Genomic DNA, 21,256 nt, shown 5'->3' on the forward strand with positions numbered 1-21,256 from the left:
AATCAAAATACTGAAACACACTTATATAGGACATACAATTAATTAAAATGGGTACTTACACACAGGTGCTCTTTAAATTTGAAAATGTAAAAACAAAGAAAACCCAAACACACATGGCCTTCCACGTAAATGTCAATGTCTTTCTTCTAGTTAAATCAACATTGAAATTGACTCCTGAGACTTTGGTACTTTTTATGCCATTTAGCTATTAAGTTTTATTAGCAAATACTCACTCCTTTGTGATCTTTATCTCCTACCCATTATATCCCCGCTGCCCGAAACTGGTATCAAACCGGTGTCTGCTCAAACAAGCTGAGGACAACCTAGTAAACTTTATAAATACTTTATAGGAACAAATATTGCTTTCTTCAAATCAAAAAACATTTTATCTTGATACAACAGGAGTGCTTTCTTTCCCCCTTCATTTATGCGATTAGTTTCAGTTTATTCTTTTTATATGTTATTATTAGATAATCTTGTTAAGTATATTTATTATTAAGTGTATTTGAACAAAATTTGGAAACCCTGTTATATAAAAAATCATATAGTTCTAGAAATGGAAAGGTGAAAGCGATGCATTTCTGGAGCAAGGTGCTAATTATGGAGAAACATGCATTTCTACTAAAAAGTGAGTTGCCTTGAACTGACCTTCAACTTGCAAAATGTGGATCTAAATAGTATATCTGGAAAGCATTTATTTTGCATAAGTTGTAAGTAGTTTTTCAAATCATTGTAGATATTTCATGTTATATTAATCAGATTTTTATCATCTTCTTTATTACAGAAAGGAAGCAATGGACTTTTACAGTGAGCACCAATCTAAATCATTTTTTACGTAAGTAGTGCTGTTAAACAGGAAACCATCACTTCTCTGGGAAAAAAAACACCATTACAGGGATTCTCTAGTGCCAGGAAAACAAACCCGTTTTCCTGGCACTAGAGAATCCTAGAGTGCCCCCTCCCTCCCGCCCCCCCATCCCACGTTAAAACCCCTTAAGACACTTACCTGAATCCAGCGCCGATATCCCTCGGCGTTGGTACAGGCTCCGCCTACACTCCTCCCCCGGAGACCTAATGCGCATGTGCAGCAATGGCCACGCGCATTAGACTTCCCCATAGTAAATCATTATTCATTGCTTTTGTATGGTGATTCCGGCAACGCTGGAGGTCCTTATGGATAGCGTGAAGACGTTCAGCGTCATTTAGACGACCAAAAGTCGTCTTGTGGCTTTCTGGTAAGCGGTCACTAGAGGAGGACTTAACCCTGCAAGGTAATTATTGCAGTTTATAAAAACTGCAATAATTACACTTGCAGGGTTAAGGGCGGTGGGAGTTGGCACCCAAACCACTTAAATGAGTTAAATAAAACATTGAAAATCACCTGTAACTTGTGTTAACATTCTTCGTGTGATGCTCTGTTTTCACATGACGTCAGAATCCAGTCTATTCCAGGCACAAGCAGAGCACATGTGGCAATCGATGAGAACTAAAAACATTGTTTAATTTCTTCTCTGTTCTGTGGGTTTTCTCTATGATACCATTCTGGTGCAAATGACTTGTAACGGTTATTGACAGGCAACTAGATGGAGGCATGGAGGACCCAGTTGTGGGATAAAGAATGGTGGATTGCTACATTACATTTTTTCTCACAAATACATATTTGTTAAACAATGGGGATAAGTAAACATAGAATTAGAAGTCCTGAGAAATAACCTGTGAAGTATTTCTAGTGACCCCAATTACACCATATATGTGCAAAAAATCATTTTATAGAGCATTGTGCAAAAAATCATCCAGACTTGTTTCAGTGAAACCTGTTTATTGTGTTTAACCATTCCCTGACAGGCCCCCGGCTGCTGTGTGGAGCTGTCATTAACTTCCTTAACAACGGGCTACATACCACATACATTGATGATTTAAAGATCCCTAATATTGCTGCAAGATTATTTCTGGATGCCTCACTAGTGTATACTAGCTTTATGTGGTTTCTGCAAGGGGACAGCTTATGTGGTTTCATCATGGGGACAGCTTTTCTGGTGACTGCCAACTTATTATCCACAGGCAGCACTGGGACCTCTATTACAAGTTGTACACACTGTGATCTCGGTGACTGACCAGATTATCAGTATAAAAATACCCTTATATATCCTTTAAACTGGTATATATTAAGAATGAGTAGACGTAAAGAGAAAGTATTAAATTACAGTACAACAAGCACAAGTGTTAAAGGACCAATGGATATTTTAACAATTTTGTAGATATACTCCCAAGGAAAGCATGCATGCATTTTTATTTTTTCATTCAGGATTAATTTAAAAACAGCTTGCAATAGCTGCAGATCTGTTGTCTCCAGCCTCTGCAAGCCCTCCCCCTCCCCCATTGTGATGAGACAGAATAGCTGCTTGTAACTTTTTAAAAACAGTTTGATTTCTTATAACCGTGAGGCACCAGGGCGTATAACATCGAGCTGTAGTGGTTTTGGTGCATGGAGTGATCCTTTAAGTAAATATTGTTTTTAATTTATTTGGCTGCGAGCTGCATAACCCAGATATTGTCATAAACCCGCATCAGTATTTAAAGCATTGTTAACACACCTTGGCAACATCTTTTCAAGTTTTCATTTTTTTTTTCATGTGCTTCTAATTATATTTATACTCTAATTAAAGGGCTAGCAAATGTAAAGACATTAGAATTATTCAAAATTAAATATACTTACCATTACACGTCTCATCTTGGCACTGTGGAGCAAATTTTAATGGAGCAGAGTTGATTTATTGGTAGCAAAACAACGTTGTTAACTCTATTGTGTAAAGTATAAGTGTAAATGCTTCCTTTACACCCTGACCCTGTCTAGCTCCTATTGCCAGACTTCTAATTAGTGAGGCAGTGAGGCAGTCTCGCAATAGCACCCCGGTTTCTGCTCTGTTGATCCCATTGCTGTGGCACCATGCCATATCCACTAGATTCCCCTTTGCCACATGGCAGCATTGGAGGTGTGCAGAAACACCAGTATATGCCAATCTTTCCTGTCTCATGAACCCCGATGCCTGCATAATTTCTTTAAAGGGACTCTCCAGTGCCAGGAAAACATATTCGTTTTCCTGGCACTGCAGGACCCTACAGAGCCCCCGCCCTCCCACCCCCCATCCCAAGTTGCTGAAGGGGTAAAAAAACCCTTCAGTGACTTACCGGAGTCCAGCGCCAATATCCAGCTCCGCCTACTCTCCTCCCCCTGCCAATGTCAGCCAGCAGGGGAGACCTAATGCGCATGCCCGGCAATGACAGCGCACGCGCATTAGGCCTCCCCATAGGAAAGCATTTTTCAATGGTTTTGTATGGGGATTTTGGCGACGCTAGAGGTCCTCACATTGCGTGAGGACGTCCATTATCGTTTAAAGCACTCTTCGTGTTCTAAAAACACAGAAGTCCCTCTAGTGGCTGTCTGATAGACAGCCACTAGAGGAGGGCTTAACCCTGCAAGGTAATTATTGCAGTTTATAAAAACCGCAATAATTACACTTGCAGGGTTAAGGGTGGTGGGAGTTGGCACCCAGACCACTCCAATGGGCAGAAGTAGTCTGGGTGCCTTGAGTGTCCCTTAAAGCCATGCTGGTCTGCATTAATTCAGCTGTGTGGGTTGGGCTTGGCATCATTACTGATGCAGGCCAATAGTAACAAGTGTAGGGCTATTTAAGACAACACTGACCAATCCTCTTTGCCTTGTCGTGGTCTGTATTATCTGAGAGTGTATTATTGTGTTTGTGTGTGTCTTCTGGTTATTGATTTGGCTCTGTTTATCGCCTTTTCTAATCTCTGAAATCCTAGACCTTGGCTCTTTTTCTCGTTTATCGATATCTTTGTACTCGTGACCTTTGTCAGTCCCTGTCTATGCTTTTGTCTGTTTCTCCGACTGTGTTCTATACTTTCACATGTTAAAGGGATACTATAGTGCTAGGAATACAAATCTGTATTCTTAGCACTATACTTCCCTCTGGTCCCCACTCCCTCGTGCTGTCCTCATGCAAAGTGTGAGGACGTCCAGGGTAAGTTAGGCGACAAAATATCACCTAGCAAGCAGGAAGTGGCTTCTGACTGACAGCCATTAGAGGCAGTCGTAGTCCTGCAATGTAATTTTTGCAGTTTCTCAGAAACAGCAATGTTAACATTACAGGGTTAAGGGGACAGGATCACAGCTGAAGTGGTGTGGGTTCCTTTTAAACATGGCCTCTATAAGGATCCGTAATATGATTTCTCTTTTTAGTATAGGACATCCTGTACCTTAGGTTCGCATATTGGTGTATGAAATAGTAAGCAGGGTGCACAGAATTATACAACTTATACAAATAGAATTATACAACTTATACAAATAGGTGTTCAACCATGTAAGCTATGTCACTCCCTAATTGTAAAACCACTATCCAAATTATACATTGAAGCACATAATAATTAATCTTTATTCAAAATTACATTACAAAAAAAACACGTAATGTCATTCTAATATAACACATACCACTTGTCACTGTCCGTACAACTAATGCAGTTCAGACATAAACACGCATGCAAAGAAATGGTTAATAAATATTGTGTTAGTGTGACAAATTAGGGAAATCCATCCTCAATATACTCCAGGGTCACAAGTGAGATAGTTCAGCAGTAAGTGACTATTGTCTGAGCACTATAAAGACAATCACAGAAGCAGAGTTTAGGTTGTAGAATTAAGATAAAAATATGGGTTTGGGTTAGAATTAGAATCAGAGTAGCATTTAGAGATGCAGATTTGTATTTGTTTACAAAGTTTATGACACTATAATGGAGACATTTAAGTGTTGCTAAACAAGCAAACAAAATGTATTTGTTTTTTATTATACAGTAATTTTTTTTTGCTGGGACATGTGCCATGATGCCTGTCTTGTTATGAGACAAATACGAAGCAGAGTTAGTTAGATTGATTGACGAGTGGCGTTTCTTATAAAGTCTGCAAAAGACACACTTACTAACAAACAGCTGGACTTGGGCGCAAGTCAGAGCCAGGCAGCTGTGCAGTGTAACTGACACAGGCAATGTTGGTGACACATAAGGCCATCTAGGGATTCCATCATCATACATCATCCTCCACAGTGCTAGCTCCTGCCAAAACTCTGACAAGACTCCTTCTCATTAATTAAATATAGAAACACACACCAAGATATACTGAGCTGTAAAAAAAATCAAATCTAACAAGTGAAATGATTCTCTAGGTTTCTTATGGTCAAAAGACTGATCACTATATTCTAGTCTGTATCTCATTGTTAACCTCTGCTGCCCCCCTCCCCCCCACCCCCACAAGTCTCAATTCACAGATTTTATTATTGATGATATGACTACCACATTCAGAACAGTAACTTGTAGAAATATGAACTTGGTAATGGCAGAACTTAGTTAAACTTGATGTTAGATATAATTTCTGATATTGATTCCATCACAGCTGGAGGGGAAAGCCTGAAATAGTTGTAAGGCAGAAGGGGGCCGGTCATCTTGGAAGCAGAAAAGTATAATTAACCAAATCTGAAGAGCCTTCCTGAGTGTCCAGAGGCAACAAATGTTTTAGCCCACTCACTCTTCAAGTGTGCACTCATATACTGATCCAGCCATACTGGGGTGGAATCAAAAGACAGAGGTTGGAGATGGTACTCCAAAAAAAAGGATGGGAAGAGGAGATAGTATAATCAAAGAGCCCTGAAGAAAAAATTGCAGAGGGAGCTAAGAATGTATAAAGGGAACATGTAAGACAGATGGGGTGTAAAGTGAGGCTGCAAGAGACGAAAGGGAGTCAGGGGAGTTGGATGAGAGCAGAGATAAAATTAGAGAAGTTTAGTGACGTTTACTGGGGAGTGTATAAAAAGAGGCTGTTTAAAGTTAAGTTGGAGGAGAAGAAAGTGTAAAAAAAGTTATCGTGTTTTTATATTGTAACAATGTTATATTGGTTTAAGTTTTAAGGTTTACCATGAGTGTTTGCTGTGTGTAGGTAAATGGAGAATGTGTTGTTTGTACTTGTGAGCTGAAGTTGTAGACCTTTCAGAATGATACATGAAAAATGTTTACAGGCTATTTTCTGGATACCGGTATCGTGGGATGAGGCATGTGTAATTTACTCTGATAGCATCTTAGGGCAGTATTAAACTGACTTCATGTATAGAATTATATCAAAGTGGATCAGATTATTTACAAACCTCCCAACATTCCAAATAGACAAAAATAAACGTTTTCATTTTAGGGGTGTGAGTGTTGGGATTGCCAGAGGCGGAGCTGTTTTGAGAAATTTTAGGTGACTTAGTAATAACAATTTATGCAACTAAAATGTAATTTACATGATCAATGTATCTTATTTCCACAAACTGATTTCTAAAGCCATTTATTGTAGTTTAAAGACACATTGCTGTTGAACTGTTACACATTCAGACACACCAGCAATATGGAGCTCCTAGAAAGTAGGGACAGAGAGGATTGAGCCCAAACTAGATCCTGTCCCTCTTAAATAGGGACACTCGGGAGGTATGTATTGAGGACCATTACCAGCTGTTCTGTGCAGACGTTGACCACTTTATTCAAGTTGCGAGGAAAACATTAATAGTTTCTTATGTGCACAGCAATATCACCACAAAAGTTTAAGTGGAGTATTTACAAATAGCTACTGTGATATATTTTGTTTTAAATGTATGTACCGTCAGCAGGTATTTCTTTTTATATTTTTTATTAATATAATCTGTGCACATGCAACACGTACTATGGCAGTGTTGCATGTTACAGTAATATTTTGATTGCCATTAGGATTACATGAATTAATTAATGCATGGCTGTGTGGAGTATTATGCACTATAGAGTGGAATTCTTTCTGTGGCACAAATCCTGATCAGGAAATTGAATAAGCATTCAAGCTTATCGGTTAATAAAATTTGCATCATAAGGCAAATGACTAGCATTCCGAAGGACGGACGTATATACCCATAACTTTTTCAACCCTGGTTAATAAATGGCAGCCTACAGCAATTCAATGGCAGCATTCTGGTACAATATGATATAAAATCGCAAAAAGAAGTGTGTGTAAGGGACTCTAACATGTAGCTGTGTACAATTGTTTGTCATTCTGTGTGCGTGTTTTTTTTCTTTCTTTGTACAGTGTGTCTCAAATTAAGCTGTGAGCTAGGTACAAGCAGTCTAAAAAGAAATGAAATTGTGTGTGCATGTGTAATGAGTTTCAATATATTATACTTGATGAATATTTGTTGACAGGTAACAAAGTATACCAAGAGAACAATGATTTAACAGATTATATTAGCTGATCTCCGTTAGATAAATATATTGATATTTAAAGTAAATTTAGACACTAAATATAAGCTAACTCTGAAGGACAAACATGTATCTAGATGAACTCTTTAATTTAGTATCTCATGCTGCTGATGTATTTATAGTTTAATCATATGCTCAAGCGGTTTATTCACTAAGCAGCATTTTGTACTGAGTTGAAAACCAGATTACAAAATTCAGGCTAAACAGATCAAAGATTTTAATTCATTATCTCTTATTTTCTGGTTTGTATATAACTTCTTAGTTCCATTCCAAAATAATTTACTGTTTTGTAAAGGAACTGTATCATATCCACAGCTTTCGATCAATACTTTGTGTAGGCCAAAAACTCTACATTGCATTATTATACTTTTTTATTGGTGTTTTGATTTTATTGAAGAAACCAGATTACAGGACTTTTAGTTCTGTATACAATGCAAAACCCCAATAATATATAATAAGAGCCAATTACAGCCGTTAAAGGCTTATCTTGAGATGCAAACCTTTAAGAATAGTGACACTTGCCTGTCACAGCGCTCTGACTAAGATTGCGTAGCATGGGAAAGCTCTTATAAGGGTTATTCCTGCCATGCAAGCTTATTCTGTGCGTACCCCTCCATAGGCTCACATGGATTTATTTTAATGCATAGTTTTTTTGCAATCCGGTAATTAATGGATTTTTTGGGGACTGAAAAAATAGTTTTTAAGAAGAATACATCTGATGATAATTACAATTTTGCTTGCTTCATGGTCTTTGTCTGTAATCCAAATTATATATATATATATATAGTGCATTTTGCCTTTACTTACATATGAAACAAAATGCGTGCTTTGCATCCCACATATAGCCACATTGTTTGCAACAGAGCTGAATAATTGTAAGGGATGGAGTCGGTAACAGCCATTCTGTGCTTTTTGTGACACACAATAAGCTCATTTAGAATGGCACATTGTATAAACAGTATAGTTTGTTACTTGTCATTCACCTTCAGTGCCCTAAAGCAGTTCCCTTGTTCCATTCTGTGTCATAGCAGTAAATAATTAAAGAGCCTCAAATGTAGTCAGTCACTGATAGCTTATGCAGGTAATTTTGCATCCACATTTGTTATGTGTATGAAAGTGAAGATAAACTAAGTATTAGATGTTCCATTACATGGGTGTGGGTTGCTTTTTTCACTGGTTATTTTCCATCTTTATAGTTCTGCAGTCCATCTGGTGCTCAACTATAGTTAGGGAAAAATAAATCTTACATTGTATGTAATGTCCGGTAAAGGCAGTATCTTGTACCAGGAAACGTGCTTTGCTAGCTGATTACGGCCACATGCAATGTAAATAGACAGGGACCAGTTGGCAAGGGAGACAATGTCCTCTGGGCCAATAGTATCCGGGGGGGGGGGGCAACAATTCTATGATTAAAAGCAAATGGAGAAATGCTGGCATGTCTTTTGGCAGAGTACCCCAGGAGGAAGTAGGTAGGGATTTGTCAGGGTATTTAATAGCACAACATTGTTTGTATTGTGTTTGGGATGGTAACCACAATCTCAATGCGTTCCAGTGTTGAATTGGCGCACTAAGATATTTCTCAGGAGTCTATAGTCTCTGGGCTGATCAGATTATGATAACTATGTGTGGTGTCCTTTGAGGTGTTTGCAAGTAGCTGATATAACCGTGGTCAAGACACTCATCACATGCACATGTAATCATTGGTGACAATGGAGTTGCGGGAAACAGAGTTTTAGTCTCTTAAGGGTACACTCTAAACATTAAAAACAACATTGGCTTAATGAAGTTGTTTATGAACCTGCATTCCCTGCTCAATTATTTGCCATTCCTTTGTTTATGCAGCCCTAGTCACACCTCCCCTGCATATGATATGCACAGTCTCACCACACATTTCCAAGTGGGTATTTAGTAAATTAAAGGCTCAGGTGATATTTGGAATTTTAAGACCTGACAATACATGAAACCTCAAACTTCCTTTTCCTAAAGGAACCGATGTTGCCAGGCCATGGCAAAATGGAAGGGAGTCGGAATTAAAAGGTGCTGAATCCTACAACACTGCCCTGGTAACACGATAAACAAGCCACTTCAGATGAGAGGCAGGGAAACCGAGGCGCTCACCTAAAGGCGATGCCGACAAATTGTTGCAAACCTCCACAGGTCAACACTCCTCTCCTCCTCTCCCCCCCTCCCCCCCCCCCCTCCAGGGGGGGCGAAGCCGCGGGCCCAGACGAAAAAGGAAGCAAAATCCATCCCTAGCCCTCAACCCCTTCTCCCACCACACTATCCCTTTTCATACCACTATATCCTCAACTACTGCACGGACATCGTAAGGCACGAAACACAACCCCTTACACAAGGCGCACAACAGGGTAGAGAATGACTAAAACGAGGCCATGGCGCATCTAGTGAATAAATTCCTATCCCCATATCTCTCTTGCTACCCTATCCATATATGCATACAACAACATTATGTGGGGATCTGTGATTTAGTGTCATGACTGCAGTGCATTAACCCCCTCTTCATTCTGTAATGCTTACTTGTCATACAAAATGTGCATTAACCCCTTTTTCCTTTTGTAATTTTACAAGATTACAAGATATACAAAATACGCACTAACCCCTTCTTCTTTCTATAATCCTTATTCGAAATACAAAAAGAAAAATAAAGAATAAAAAAAAGAAAAGGTGCTGAATCCAATACAGAACAGGGAGGTCCCAAACTGAAAATAGGTCATGCTAAATGTAATTTTTCTATCATCCACCTGGGAAAAAAAAAGGTTTCCCAGAGTTCTTTAGTGACAGGCCAAGGCCAAACCCAGCGCCCTATCATGAAGTTTCTAGGTGAATTCCTAGTTTTTGTGTCAATATGCAAAGAATATATATATATATATATATATAAAATAATCTCAAAAAATAAAGGCTTGCACTCACGGTCTGTTGTTAGGATTAAAATATTTCTTCTTTATTCCATATTGTTAAAATATAGTTGCTGTCATCTCTGTCAACGTTTCAGCCACATCAGTGGCTTTCATCAGGACCAACTCAGCTCACAAAACTATTACATATACAAAAAACCGCTTATATATAGCTAAACAGACTTGTGAAACAAATTAAAACAAATTAAAAACAAATTAAAAACACTTACCACCTGTGTATTCAGGCGCCCGGCGTCTCCCGCTTCCGTGTGCGCATGTGCGAACATGCCGAAACCGGAAGTAGTGTGTCCGCGTCATTGTGCCGTTGCCAGGGTAACCCGATATGTAAACAAGGCACCCGGCAATGAAACACTCCTACACACTGCCCGGGCGCCTGTTGGGTGGATTGAACAGATACAACATCATGTGTATACATCTTATTGGCCCCCCTGCAGCACAGATCTTATGTGGCTAGCTGTTGCTATGTCATCTCTGACACCTTTTAAAATATATCAGCCGCTCACTTTCATTTTCTAATTTCAAATGTTTTATAATTGTAATTATAGTGTATTATAATGATATTCTAATAGAGAGATTCTAATATATTTTTATATATATCGGATAGGACCGTCTTCAAAGCCATTTTTAAAGGTATACCACCCCTCTCGGCTATATTGGTCATTTCTCTCTAATTTAAACGGGGGGGCTGCCTTTTCTATTAACTGTTAAAATGTGAAAGTATTTGTTCACACTTTTACAACTATACCCTTGCAAAGTGTTAACCATTATATTTAAAGTGATACTAAGTGCTTACTTATATAAATGTTTGCTTTAAATAGTGTCATTATACGTGTCACTAATATCTAAATATCTAAATAATTAAAGTGATGCTCTGTTGCTTTTATATACAATAAAGTGCTATCATTTAATGTTAAAGTGATACTCTGTGCTATTTATGTACATTATAAAGTGATACTACTTGCGTTTATGTACAATAAAGTGCTCTCCATTATTTATTACAATGAGGCCTTGTGTTAACTTTGTGAGTCATTAAAGTGATACTGATTGCATTTTATGTACAATAAAGTGCTCACCTGGTTGATTAAAGTGAAACTTTGTGCCACTTACGTATATTATTAAAGTGATACCTCTTGCAATTATATACATTAAAGTGCTTGTATTAGACATTAAAGTGATACAATGTGCTATATATTAACAGATACTAAGGTGATATGAATATCCCTCCTTCTCAAATATGATTAGATCAGACCTCCTTTCTCTCTCATCTAATATCTACTAGGTCCTACATGTAAAGACTTATGTTGTGCTGCAATGGGGGGTAATTCTATTTTTTAAAAAAAACAAAGCTTTACTCAAGAGGATTGACATATAGTTTAAATCAAATGAAAGGGGCATATGATAACTGCTCATTTAAACCCCTGGGTGCAACTGTGTCCAGTTCAAAAATCCAGAACGCCTCCCTGCGTAGTAATATGTTGCCTCTATTCCCACCTCTTCTTGGGAGTGGAACATGATCGATTGCCACAAATTTTAGGGTGGCCAGAGAATGTTTGTATTCCAAGAAATGCTTCGCAACCGGTTTGTCCGTGACTCCATCCCTTAATGCCATTCTGATATTGGACCTGTGTCCCCTGATCCGTTCACATATTTGTGTTTCCGTCTTACCGACGTAACACAAACCACACGGACATGATAATTTGTATATGATATACGTAGATTTACATGTAATTGTATATCTGATCCTGTAGATCTTGTTTCTATGTGGATGAGAGAATGTGCGTGCTGGCACCATATGGCCGCACGTCACACATCCTAAGCATCGTACACATCCTCGTATCTGTGACGGCTGGGATTTGATGTAACTTTCAACTGGATCCGTTTTTATTAACATGTCCCTTAGATTTCTGTTCCGGCGATAACAGATTCTTGGGGGTTCTCTAAATTCTTTAGGTAATGAGACTTCATGTGACAACATGTTCCAGTTTTTCTTAATAACCTTAGATACTTTATGGGCTTGGTTATGGAACGTGATGGGAAAAACCAATGCTGGTTTCCTTGAGGTGTCCTGTGGCTTGGTTGCTTTCTCTTGTGCTTTTTCCAATGCTGCTTCTAGGACTGTACTCCCATATCCACGTTCCATGAATTTACCTCTCATCTGGTCCAATTGTTGTCGTCTGACATCATCCTTCGAATTGTTCCTCATTACTCTGAGAAATTGGGCTTGAGGGATCGAGTTCTTTAAGTTTTTCGGATGGGCACTCGTATAATGTAAGATCGTGTTCCGATCCGTGGGTTTCGTATAAAGAGAAAACTCAACCTTCTTATTTGTTATAGACAGTTCGACATCCAAGAAGTGGACTTTCTCTGTGCTTATCTCTGCTGTCATCCTTACTGGTGTGGGTAATTCATTAATGGATTCAACCATCTGTTTGGCTTGTTCCATTGTACCACTCCATAGAATCAGTACATCGTCGATAAAGCGAAAGTATCTTATAATATTATGGCCATAGGGTTTCAATATGTGCTCTTCCTCAAAGACATACATGTATGTATTAGCATACATGGGCGCCATCGGGGCCCCCATCGATGTGCCCGAGATCTGCATGTACCATTTTTGTTCGAACCTGAAATAATTATTTTTCAGTACTGTTTCCAGGATCTCCAAGGTGAACTCGATCGGCGGGCCATTGTATATAGTTGAGGCGCACAGGACCTTTCTCATAGCCTCTATACCATCATCATGGGGGATGATGGTATAGAGGCTACTCACATCCATGGTTATCAGAATTGGGTTTTGTATCTCGATATGAAGGAGACGTAACTCTTGTAATAATGAAGGGGTGTCCTTTATACATGTATGAAGATTGAGTACTGTTTCCTTGAATTGGGCATCCAACCACTTCCCCAGTGGTTCAAGGACTCCGCCAACCGCCGAAACTATGGGTCTTCCTGGTGGTGCGGTTTGGTCCTTATGTATTTTTGGTATCGTGTACAACACTGGTGTTCTGGGGAATTTTTGAATTAGGTATGTATACAAATTCAAGTCTATATAATTGGCTCTTACTCCCATACTTAATATGTCCTCTATTCTTGCCTGTATTGTGATGGTAGGATCTCCTTCAAGTACTTGATACGTATTTTCATCCTTGAGTTGTTTTCTGATTTCATCAGCGTATTTAGCATAGTCCATTACGACTATACCCCCACCCTTATCGGCGGGGCGTATAATGATGGATGTGTCCTGTGCCAATTTCTTAATAAGAGCATGTTGTTTTCTGCTTAAATTACTCCGTGTCTGACCTATTTGTTGTAGTACTTGAGCAGATTCTGCCTGAACAGTAGATAAGAAAGTTTTGATACTTGCTCTATTACTTTGAGGATCAAAGTAAGATTTTGGTCTGAACTTTGTAGTTGCCTGTTCTGGAAAAGGAATAATTGTTGAAGATTTGTTGAAGTGATCTTTTAATCGCATTGTTCTTCCAAAATTATATAGTTCCACATTCCAGGTGAACAAATTTGGACTGGTCCCAGGAACAAAAGAAAGTCCTAATTGTAGGATCTCAATTTCTTCTTTGAGTAATGTTCTCTGGGATAAATTAAACACCGGTACTAGCGTCTCAGTGGGGGTCTCCCACGGACATTGGGTCTTCCCCTTGGTATAGAGGCTATGAGAAAGGTCCTGTGCGCCTCAACTATATACAATGGCCCGCCGATCGAGTTCACCTTGGAGATCCTGGAAACAGTACTGAAAAATAATTATTTCAGGTTCGAACAAAAATGGTACATGCAGATCTCGGGCACATCGATGGGGGCCCCGATGGCGCCCATGTATGCTAATACATACATGTATGTCTTTGAGGAAGAGCACATATTGAAACCCTATGGCCATAATATTATAAGATACTTTCGCTTTATCGACGATGTACTGATTCTATGGAGTGGTACAATGGAACAAGCCAAACAGATGGTTGAATCCATTAATGAATTACCCACACCAGTAAGGATGACAGCAGAGATAAGCACAGAGAAAGTCCACTTCTTGGATGTCGAACTGTCTATAACAAATAAGAAGGTTGAGTTTTCTCTTTATACGAAACCCACGGATCGGAACACGATCTTACATTATACGAGTGCCCATCCGAAAAACTTAAAGAACTCGATCCCTCAAGCCCAATTTCTCAGAGTAATGAGGAACAATTCGAAGGATGATGTCAGACGACAACAATTGGACCAGATGAGAGGTAAATTCATGGAACGTGGATATGGGAGTACAGTCCTAGAAGCAGCATTGGAAAAAGCACAAGAGAAAGCAACCAAGCCACAGGACACCTCAAGGAAACCAGCATTGGTTTTTCCCATCACGTTCCATAACCAAGCCCATAAAGTATCTAAGGTTATTAAGAAAAACTGGAACATGTTGTCACATGAAGTCTCATTACCTAAAGAATTTAGAGAACCCCCAAGAATCTGTTATCGCCGGAACAGAAATCTAAGGGACATGTTAATAAAAACGGATCCAGTTGAAAGTTACATCAAATCCCAGCCGTCACAGATACGAGGATGTGTACGATGCTTAGGATGTGTGACGTGCGGCCATATGGTGCCAGCACGCACATTCTCTCATCCACATAGAAACAAGATCTACAGGATCAGATATACAATTACATGTAAATCTACGTATATCATATACAAATTATCATGTCCGTGTGGTTTGTGTTACGTCGGTAAGACGGAAACACAAATATGTGAACGGATCAGGGGACACAGGTCCAATATCAGAATGGCATTAAGGGATGGAGTCACGGACAAACCGGTTGCGAAGCATTTCTTGGAATACAAACATTCTCTGGCCACCCTAAAATTTGTGGCAATCGATCATGTTCCACTCCCAAGAAGAGGTGGGAATAGAGGCAACATATTACTACGCAGGGAGGCGTTCTGGATTTTTGAACTGGACACAGTTGCACCCAGGGGTTTAAATGAGCAGTTATCATATGCCCCTTTCATTTGATTTAAACTATATGTCAATCCTCTTGAGTAAAGCTTTGTTTTTTTTAAAAAATAGAATTACCCCCCATTGCAGCACAACATAAGTCTTTACATGTAGGACCTAGTAGATATTAGATGAGAGAGAAAGGAGGTCTGATCTAATCATATTTGAGAAGGAGGGATATTCATATCACCTTAGTATCTGTTAATATATAGCACATTGTATCACTTTAATGTCTAATACAAGCACTTTAATGTATATAATTGCAAGAGGTATCACTTTAATAATATACGTAAGTGGCACAAAGTTTCACTTTAATCAACCAGGTGAGCACTTTATTGTACATAAAATGCAATCAGTATCACTTTAATGACTCACAAAGTTAACACAAGGCCTCATTGTAATAAATAATGGAGAGCACTTTATTGTACATAAACGCAAGTAGTATCACTTTATAATGTACATAAATAGCACAGAGTATCACTTTAACATTAAATGATAGCACTTTATTGTATATAAAAGCAACAGAGCATCACTTTAATTATTTAGATATTTAGATATTAGTGACACGTATAATGACACTATTTAAAGCAAACATTTATATAAGTAAGCACTTAGTATCACTTTAAATATAATGGTTAACACTTTGCAAGGGTATAGTTGTAAAAGTGTGAACAAATACTTTCACATTTTAACAGTTAATAGAAAAGGCAGCCCCCCCGTTTAAATTAGAGAGAAATGACCAATATAGCCGAGAGGGGTGGTATACCTTTAAAAATGGCTTTGAAGACGGTCCTATCCGATATATATAAAAATATATTAGAATCTCTCTATTAGAATATCATTATAATACACTATAATTACAATTATAAAACATTTGAAATTAGAAAATGAAAGTGAGCGGCTGATATATTTTAAAAGGTGTCAGAGATGACATAGCAACAGCTAGCCACATAAGATCTGTGCTGCAGGGGGGCCAATAAGATGTATACACATGATGTTGTATCTGTTCAATCCACCCAACAGGCGCCCGGGCAGTGTGTAGGAGTGTTTCATTGCCGGGTGCCTTGTTTACATATCGGGTTACCCTGGCAACGGCACAATGACGCGGACACACTACTTCCGGTTTCGGCATGTTCGCACATGCGCACACGGAAGCGGGAGACGCCGGGCGCCTGAATACACAGGTGGTAAGTGTTTTTAATTTGTTTTTAATTTGTTTTAATTTGTTTCACAAGTCTGTTTAGCTATATATAAGCGGTTTTTTGTATATGTAATAGTTTTGTGAGCTGAGTTGGTCCTGATGAAAGCCACTGATGTGGCTGAAACGTTGACAGAGATGACAGCAACTATATTTTAACAATATGGAATAAAGAAGAAATATTTTAATCCTAACAACAGACCGTGAGTGCAAGCCTTTATTTTTTGAGATTATTTTATATGTTTTTGGCTATGGCTTAAATGCACCCGGCATTTTTTGACAACCTTTGAGTGAGTGTGCTGGGTACAATTGGACACTATATATATATATATATATATATATATATATAAGTTCTGTAACCTGCCTCATTGACGTTTGGTTTTACAATCCAAAAGGCAGTTCTAGGCTTTGTCTTGCATATCAGGCTGCAACTGCATATATGAAAGAACTGTAAAACACATCTATAAAATAAAGTAAAGCTCTATATGTTTGGGAAATGGCAACTGTGCAACTATCATTAAATGGTGGATACACTAAATCACTAAATGCATTTATTTTTCAGTGATCTTATCAATTTTATGACGAGTGGACCTATCATAGCTTTGGAAGTCATCGGAGATGATGCTGTATCTTCGTGGAGAAAATTATTAGGTCCAACTAATTCCTGTCTTGCAAGAAGTGAATCACCAGGAAGCATAAGGGCAAGATTTGGGACAGATGGCACGAAAAATGCTGCTCACGGCTCAGATTCCATTGCTTCGGCTGCTCGGGTTTGTGTGCATTAATAATAATGCTATAAAATAATAGTTGGGAGAAGCTTATGTCTTTATTAAATTCACAAACTATATTTTATATGATTAATCGTAGTTTAAATTATGCTCCTAGCATCTATCTCAACATAAACCTAGCCTTCATTAAAAGAAGCCATCACATTCCAAATACCAGAACACACAGGCTTTGCTAATAATTCAAAATCTGCTTTTATATTTAACATGTAGCATTAAACCACAAGGGCGATTTCTACTGGCATTACTCAAAAGTATTTTGTTGGACTTGAGAGTTTCCTCTGTGGCTTTGTAACGACCACCGTACATGATTACCCATTGACTATGGTTTAAAATATCTGCTTAAAGCCATGCCAGGCCAAACAATGTTCTTGAAGCCTTACATTTGGTGCTATGCCAGTTGGGCTGTCAGACTTATTTAGCCTAATGTAAACTCTGCACTGTCTACAGTATAATATATGCAGCATAAACAAATAACTTTGTCCCAGTCTAAACTTTCCTTCAACTTGGCAACTTTCGCTATCATGATCTGTGATGTTTGATTATTGTGGTATGAATATATTAAATATGGAAATATGGTGTATGTTACATAGTTACATAGCTGAAAAGAGACTTGCGTCCATCAAGTTCAGCCTTCCTCACATTTGTTTTTTGCTGTTGATCCAAAAGAAGGCAAAAAATCCCAGTTTGAAGCACTTCCAATTTTGCAACAAGCTAGGAAAAAACTTCCTTCTTGAACCCAGAATGGCAGTCAGATTTATCCTTGGATCAAGCAGTTATTACCCTACATTGAAAGATTATATCCTTGAATATTCTGTTTTTGCAAGTATGCATCTAGTAGCTGTTTGAACATCTGTATGGACTCTGATAAAACCACTTCTTACGGCAGAGAATTCAACATCCTTATTGTTCTTACAGTAAAAAAACCTTTCCTTTGCCTTAGACGAAATCTCCTTTCTTCCAGTCTAAACACATGACCTTGTGTCCTATGTAAAGTCCGGTTTGTGAATAGAATAGGTATGTGTTTATGTAGTGGGTCCAATAGGTAGTCCAAGTCATTAAACCCCATACTGCAAGGTGGGTAATAGCATTCATGTGCTCTGTAATGCACACTTTGACTGACACCATGCTCAAGGTAACACCAGATCATGAACATTTCCGTCTACCTGAGATATGAAGGAGTTACCCTCTCAGACAGCAGCTGCCATTTGCAGATGTCAGTTTTAATTCTCTGATAATAATATAGCAGACAGGTAGCTGAAGAGACAGAAACAGCACAATTTGGTCTCCTCTGCTCCTCTCCTGGCATATCATTATCATAGAGAGACTGAATTAATAGAAGCAGCCACCCAGGAGTGTAACTTTCACCCTTTCTGGTCAGACAGGAACATATGTGTTCAAGTGTTGCTCGAAGATTTTGTTCCATTGTGCTAGTCCCACTAGGTCTTCATTCTTGGTGTTGCCATCTTGTAGTTTTCAATATGGCGGCCACTGGAAACGGCTTCATCTGCCCTTCAAGCACATTGAGTGCCTAAAATAGACAGCCGATGATGTGACACTGCTAAAAGCGGTGTGTCGCTGGAAGGAGGTGTGTAAGAACATGACAACCAATGGCAAAACTTGACAAATGATATGGAGCTAGACTCCACTTTTGTCAACCTGCAGGTTATACATAAAAGTATAACTTCCTCATGATATTCATAATTGGGGAACAAAAAAGGGAAGGGGGTGAGATTTGGACAAAGCAAATGTGACATACCGCTTTAAAGAAACCAGAACACTAACTCCAGCCTTTGCCCCACTTTTCAATAAATCAGTATAAATAAATATATGTATAATATATATATGTAACAGTGAATCGTGAATTAGAGGTAAATAGCCATCCTGAGGCTTTGCAGACATTCACAAATCACTTGACTATCCATGATGTTTTAATGATATCTCCAGAACTACTTGATGGCATTATTTCCTATAACAAACAGTGCAATGTTATTATATTCTCTCTCTATCACAATATAATAAACTTATAAACATTATTTTTATTTTTCCATATAGCCTGACTTGAATGGATTGTTTGAAACTCCATCTAACACAAATACGTTGGTATGCTCATGTAGCATGTTTTAGTTACTCTAGCTTAATCTAGTCTGCAGGATTGTATATATGTTTTGTTATTCTGCTGGGCTTTCTTAGTTACTTTTGTTTACCGTATTTACTATTTTGCATGGCTCATACACTGAAATCTGTTCACCACGGTTCCTCCCTTTATTCAATAAAAAAATGTATTTTCTTTTACAGGACCGGCTATGTAGCAATTTGTTATTACATGATACAAAACATGTTTGCCCACTCAGGGGGGAAAAAAATCGGAAAATAGAACTGACCAAACCGGTTTTATCAAGCAGTACTTTCACATACATTTGTATTAGACTAACACTGAGCTTGCTCATGAGAGGCATTGAAATGTATATACCATTGCCACTTGTGCTTGGATTAGCTTCAGCGATGACACTTTACATAGAAATACCATGGTTTTGGGAAACAGATTTCAGCAGTGCAGGTTCTACATGCAGAACATTTTTAAGCAGCAGGGTAAAGCCATTTACCTTACTCTTTGGCATAATAGTCATGAAAGTTGTCCTATTATCATTAGTGACACTTGACATTGGCAAGTCCCCACTACTACAATCAGCGTACAGATTTTTCTTTTCCTTGTAATATCATGTTAGTCTTCCAAGCCAGGTTAATCTTGGGATGGACATCCTGCTGTCCGGAGGGGGAAAAAAACCTTTAAAAATGGTTATGCTTTTTGTTAGGCCTTAGATTTGGTAGATGGATCAATTAACTTTAACTGGACCTTAATTAGCTAGTATTTTATTACTTTAGTGAGTTCCCTCTGCGTCCTTCCTTTATAGCAGGGGTTCACAACCCAGTCCTCAAGGACCCCTGAACTGTCCAGGATTTAGGGATTAGCCTGCTGTGTCTAATGTGTTTTTAGGAGGGGTGGGGGTGGGGGGAACAAACACTTTAGACACAACAGGGTAATACCTAAATCCTGGACTGGTAGGGGGTCCTTGAGGACTAGGTTGAGAACCCCTGCTTTATAGGATCATCTGAGAACCCTTTTTTAGTCTCTTTTTGTAAGGACTAAATGAACACTCAAGGTTGTTCAGGCTAATGATAGAAAACTAACCTGTATATCAATTTGTGTTGGAAATTGGCTTAATGTGTCAGCTGATTGTTTCCAGCCTATCACAGCCACCCATTACTGGTATCAATTAGCATGGCTAACGAAGAGTGTAATCTCTTCCTTAGCCATGCTTCCAGTGTTCAGTGTTAAACAGCGTGAATTGGTTTAACGCTGAATGGAGGAGCATTGCAGAGACTTGTGTGTCCTTTTAAGCTTATTCTATAGGATGTTTGTCTTATATCCCATATATAAGAACCTTTGCTGGAACAGACCTTACTGTTATAGATTAAGATTTGTTTTCTTTATATTTTGTAGAAATAAGCGCTAGTTTCTATAGATCTGGTATGTTCTTACAAATTGCTGTACTTCATTTCCGTGTATTTTTTTTTCTTATCATTGCTAGGAGTTAGAGTTTTTCTTTCCATCAAGCGGAGGTCGTGGCCCAAAAAACACCGCAAGGTTCACAGATTGTACCTGTTGTATTATTAAACCTCACGCTGTGTCTGAAGGTAAGCATATGCAATCACTACACTTTGGTTTAGTGTTTTAATAATACTTTTTATTTCCAGGCACTAACCCAACTGTGTTCTTCTAAAATACAATGCATCAATCATTGGAATAATAGCACAACGGGGAAAATAATAGCTGATGTTATATCTAGTCATAATTGGCTTTATCCATGCTAGAAAATGTAACTTTAAGCAATTTGTAATCAGAGGCTGAAGAAACTTTTAATATCTCTAATAGTTGTCCACAAAAAGCACTATCACCTTGTGAGTATGTAAAAAAAATACTGTCTGACTCTAGCTGGCTCAAATCCTATCAAAT

The 21,256-nt window shown here is 38.5% G+C and overlaps 1 protein-coding gene across 1 annotated transcript in view; it reads left to right on the forward strand.

Moving 5' to 3' along the window:
- The window catches only part of NME7 (NME/NM23 family member 7), a 252,898-nt gene that overhangs the window by 112,259 nt on the left and 119,383 nt on the right, over positions 1-21,256 (forward strand). The window contains exons 5-7 of the mRNA XM_063450152.1: positions 785-835; positions 17,016-17,223; positions 20,832-20,937. Of these exons, the coding sequence (XP_063306222.1) occupies positions 785-835; positions 17,016-17,223; positions 20,832-20,937 (365 nt within the window). The remainder of the gene's footprint in view (positions 1-784; positions 836-17,015; positions 17,224-20,831; positions 20,938-21,256) is intronic.

This window comes from Pelobates fuscus, chromosome 1 (genome assembly GCF_036172605.1).
Source record: "Pelobates fuscus isolate aPelFus1 chromosome 1, aPelFus1.pri, whole genome shotgun sequence".
NCBI classification, from domain to species: Eukaryota; Metazoa; Chordata; class Amphibia; order Anura; family Pelobatidae; genus Pelobates; species Pelobates fuscus.